The sequence below is a fragment of the Lipotes vexillifer genome, unplaced genomic scaffold (genome assembly GCF_000442215.2).
Source record: "Lipotes vexillifer unplaced genomic scaffold, Lipotes_vexillifer_v1.1 scaffold862, whole genome shotgun sequence".
Lineage (NCBI taxonomy): Eukaryota > Metazoa > Chordata > Mammalia > Artiodactyla > Lipotidae > Lipotes > Lipotes vexillifer.
The window spans coordinates 413,623-418,031 of record NW_006786873.1 but is presented as its reverse complement, the minus strand read 5'-3'; the positions used below and the strand labels follow the sequence as shown (position 1 = coordinate 418,031).

Sequence of the window (4,409 nt, the reverse complement as noted above, 5' to 3'; positions counted from 1 at the left end):
CCCTACAGCTTCTCCCTCCCTGCAGGTGATTCTGGTGGTCCCCTGTTTATTCACAAGAAGAGTCGCTTCATTCAAGTGAGTTTCCCCTATCCTCTCTGTGGGGAGATGCCAAGTAGTCAGCATGGCCCCCAAAGCAGGAAAGCTCACTGCACGTGGCTGGAAAGGGGAGGGTGGAGCCTGCCTCACCTTTGGACTCTTCCTTGAACTGGCCAACTTAGGGGTGTGTGTCTGATCTGTGTGCCAGGGGATAGGACTGAGCTGGGCCCCTAGTCTAACCCTCCCAGGTCAGCTCAGATGCAGCTGGGAGTAGCTGCGCTCCCTGGGATTAGGAAGGAATTCTACCAAATGGTTCCTGGGATGCCCTTGCCCTCTTCAGGTTGGTGTGATCAGCTGGGGCGTTGTGGACGTCTGCAAGGGGCAGCAACAGGTACCTGCTTACGCCCGAGACTTTCACATCAACCTCTACCAAGTGCTGCCCTGGCTCAAGGAAAAACTCCAGGATGAGGATCTGGGTTTTCTATAACAGGTTTCCTGTTGGAAACGGGCATGAGATCAAATTAAAACAACTACGACAACACCTGTGTTCAAGATCCTTTTGGGGTAAAGGAGTGGGGAGCGTGCACTGACCATGTTGTTACAACTGAGATCAAATCTAACAGCCGTTTTTAAAGGCTCAACCCCAATCCCAAGTGCTGAAAAACCAGAGGCTGAGGGAGATGTGTGAGCTTCCACCTCAGTGTTTTACTGAGACCAGCGCTGGGGCAGATGAGGCACACGGAATCCAGCTCCACTCCCTAGAAGCCGTCCACAAGGTTTTCCTTATAGACGTCGTCACTGTAGACAATCTGGGTCCTCTTGTCCCGGTGGCAACCCTTAGGGCTATTCTGGACAGCTAGGGAGGGAGGAGAGTATTCATTAAGGTCTGAAGGAGGGCACTGATGAGACCTGAGGCCCAGAGTTTGACCACCTCAACTCTAGCCTCTGGCCCTTGGATGCCCAGTTTCCATGCTGCCCTCTGGTGGCCGGGATGGCCTTTCTATTAATACCTTTAGCCCCCTTAGGCCAGCGGCTACCAACCCGTGTCCCCAGCAAAAAAGAGTGTACACTGTTATCATGGCACATACAAATACTGTAATGAGTGTTTTGTTCTTAGAAAAACTCCAAATGTTATTGTTGAGACGTGTGAATAATGTTAACCCACAACTTTCAGTCAGTACACCAAAAATTAAAAAATTAGAGAAATCTCTATAGCCCTTTGTTGACGTGCTGGTCCTTTTTGGTTCCTGCTTGTACAGAGGGCCACTCTTGCTCTGAACTCCCTTGTGCCCACTCCTTTACGTGAAAATCTATTTCAGGTAAAACGGGTTACCCACTCCATTAGGAGAACTCATTCTGGGTGTAGCTTTGGCCCTCGAGCTGTCCCTTCCCCTTCCTCTTTCCTCCCTACCCCCAGTGTGTCCCCTCTCTTCACCCCACCTCCAAGGATTCCATCCCTGCCACTCTGGGGCTAGAGTGAACCCCACACACAAGCCCCCATTCTCTTGGAGCTTTGTATCTTGACTCCGTTGATCACTTCCTCTTTCTCAAAGCTTGTATCCTTTTGGCTGCAATGACCCAGGCCCCTTGGGTGCTGCTCCGGGCCCCATGACCTCTCCTTCTGTCTCCTTTGCAGCATCCTCAACTACAGCCTAACAAGTCAGGATGGCTGGGGACGTGTGGGGCATGAGGAGCACAGCCCAGCTTCCCACCATATCCCCTGACTATTCCTCAAGCCCAGTCCCAGTTCATTTTCTCTTGAAATTCAGTCTCCCCTGCCAACGCTATCGCTCTGCAGCTACCCCGTGATACAGATGACTCTAGTCTACATTTTCATGCCTCAGCTCACACCTGAGTTCCATATCCCTAATTTCAAAGGCTTATTTTATACCACCAACTACACTGCAACTCAAAACGAATAAGGCCGCGTGAGATGCTCACCTCCTTCACCAACCTCAGTCACTTCCACTTCTTCCCCGTTCCAGTCAGTGCCTTGGAAATTGTTTTCCATACTTTTCTCTCCTTCTCCTACTTCTAACTGACAGAAGGCCTGACGATTCTCCTTCCAATCCCCACAGCTGCCACACAAATCCAGACCTCTATCACCTCTACAGAACCCAGGGACATGCCGGGGAACAAAAAGGGGTGAGCTGTAGGGGACAGAATGAGAGAGCAAGAATCCCATTCTTACCCAGGGAGCCCCAGACAGACTTGCCAGTGGCAGCGTCCAGCATGGGCTGTTTTCGGGCAATGCTGACTTTGAGCTGTACGGACTCCACTTGGGTCCCGTTGAGCTGGGGCAGAAGAGGGGAGGGGGCAGAGGATGGGGGGAAACATTATAGACAAAACAAAGGAGAATTTCCAGGAGTTACCATCCTAGGAACAGACTAAGTAGGGACTTGAAAATGCAAGGTTTCCTGCATAAATAGGAAGAGACCATCTCTGTCAAGAGGAAATGACTTCCTCCTGGCTCCCAGTATTTTAGAAAGAAGATATAAGGATGGCAGGAGGGATGGGAAGAACAGATCTGGGAAGTCCCAACCTCAGCAACGGCCTGATCTGCTGACTCCATCTTTTCATAGGTGACGAAGGCACAGCTGGGATGAGAAAACACAGGGTCAGTAGAGGGCCTATGGGCTCCTCGGGACCCCATCAAACCCAGTGTTACAGGCTGTGGAGACAGGCTAGCTTCCTCCCTCAGGTCTCATACCCCAGGTCCTCCAAGGACTATCATCCTGCCCCACTGTCATCCTTACTTTCTGGGTGGATCCATGGAGAGGTCAATGATGTTTCCAAAGGGAGAGAAGGCCCCACGGAGGAGGGTGGGCGTCATGTCTTCTCCATACACATAGAGAGTGTTCCCCTTCCGAGGGGCCCGGCGTTCAGGGAACGAGTCCGACCCTATAGGACAGAAATCAGTAACGAGACATAGTCTAGCTCACCCTCCACTTTAAGAGTCCACTTTAGTAGGACCGACCTAAACCTTATCTGAAGTCACTTTCCCACCAGCCAAGATCACTCACTGCGGAAAGGGCCCTCTCGGTCCCGGTCCCGGTCCCGGTCCCGGTCCCGGTCTCGGTCCCGGTCCCGGTCTCGATCGCGGTCTCTGTCCCGCTCCCGGTCCCGCTCTCGGTCTCGATCCCGTTCCCGGTCTCGGTCCCGGTTCCGCTCACGGCTGCGGTCCCGGCTGCGGCTTCGGGGAGGGGAGCCTGAGGAGCGGGCACCACCACGTTCTTCATAGCCCCAGTCGAAGCTTCGAGCGGGGGCATCACCAGCCCCCGGGCGCTCCGCCTCTTCTCCATCTGGCCCCAGTTCCCGAAGCCGATCGCTAGAAGACACAAAGCTGGGGAGAGGTAGACAGGGAGGATCAAAGGGGGCCTCTACCTCGCCTTCCCAGAGCCTGGGGAGACTCAGCAATCCCTCTGTAGCCCCAGCTCCACCCACTCCAGTCCCAAACCTCCTAAGGACCCAGGCAATCCCCCCAGCCCTGCCGCCCGCCAATGGGACCCAGTCCTATCTTTCTCTAACCTCTCATACAGAGATTTCCTCTGTGGACGTCTAGACGACTGAAAAGGAAACCAAGGACAGTTAAGATGAGTCCTAGCCGCCGGTATGTGGTCCCAAATATGTGGGTCGCTCATTTTTCTCAATCCCCCAGGAGCCGCTCAGAGACAAACAACTGGAAACCATTACCTCCTGCAGGTCATCATCGGCAGATATGCTCCTCTGGAACGGCTGGAAAGTCGGGACTGGCCCCTTCTCAGGGTCCTGGGAAGACGGCAGAGACCCACCTCAGTGGGGAGCAGGAGGCTGCCTAACCACGGGGCAGAAGGAGGTCCTCTTCCCTCACCCTCTTCTTGGCTCCCCTGGCCTATCTTTTCTTTTCTTTTGTTTTCTTTTACATAAAAGATTTAATACACACTTAAAGCAGTTAGTTTACTTAAAAATGTCTTAAACCTGATGGCATTCTCAGCCTGTTCAACTCCTCAGAGCAACACAATCCAGGAGCTCTACTACATGACGGATTAGAGTCACAGAATGCGTAAAACGGAGGAGAATCTAGGAGTCATCCAGTTTCACTTTACAGATAAGAAACCTGAGGCTCAGGATGGTATAGAAACTTGCCCATCATTAAACTGGCGTTACTTTCCCCCTAAACTTACCTCCATTCCAACTTGGAAGGATGCCCTCTGAAGTCAAGGAGTCCCTGAACAATCTTTCTGCCTGTGCTCACCTTTAACTTCCCCTCTAGGGTCCGGGAACGTTTGAAGCCTGAGTTCTTGTTCTCAGCCTTGATGGCACTGATGGCTCCTGACTTCACCAGCTGCTTTGCCTGCTCTGTTGCCGTGGCTGTGTCCACCACAGGCTGCTCT

At 52.8% G+C, this 4,409-nt stretch overlaps 2 protein-coding genes across 2 annotated transcripts in view; one reads left to right on the top strand and one right to left on the bottom strand.

Annotated features, from left to right (window-relative positions):
• CFB (complement factor B) overlaps positions 1 to 577 on the top strand; it is a 6,322-nt gene extending 5,745 nt beyond the window's left edge. Inside the window, exons 17-18 of the mRNA XM_007459534.1 lie at positions 26 to 75; positions 377 to 577. Coding sequence (XP_007459596.1) covers positions 26 to 75; positions 377 to 523 — 197 coding nt within the window. The 3' untranslated portion in view covers positions 524 to 577. The remainder of the gene's footprint in view (positions 1 to 25; positions 76 to 376) is intronic.
• A 217-nt stretch (positions 578 to 794) lies between these two features.
• NELFE (negative elongation factor complex member E) overlaps positions 795 to 4,409 on the bottom strand; it is a 5,229-nt gene continuing 1,614 nt past the window's right edge. The window contains exons 3-10 of the mRNA XM_007459531.1: positions 4,271 to 4,409; positions 3,730 to 3,804; positions 3,565 to 3,602; positions 3,060 to 3,379; positions 2,793 to 2,937; positions 2,579 to 2,633; positions 2,228 to 2,330; positions 795 to 892 (exon numbers count right to left, since the gene is read on the bottom strand). The exon at positions 4,271 to 4,409 is cut by the window's right edge and continues 19 nt beyond it. Of these exons, the coding sequence (XP_007459593.1) occupies positions 795 to 892; positions 2,228 to 2,330; positions 2,579 to 2,633; positions 2,793 to 2,937; positions 3,060 to 3,379; positions 3,565 to 3,602; positions 3,730 to 3,804; positions 4,271 to 4,409 (973 nt within the window). The remainder of the gene's footprint in view (positions 893 to 2,227; positions 2,331 to 2,578; positions 2,634 to 2,792; positions 2,938 to 3,059; positions 3,380 to 3,564; positions 3,603 to 3,729; positions 3,805 to 4,270) is intronic.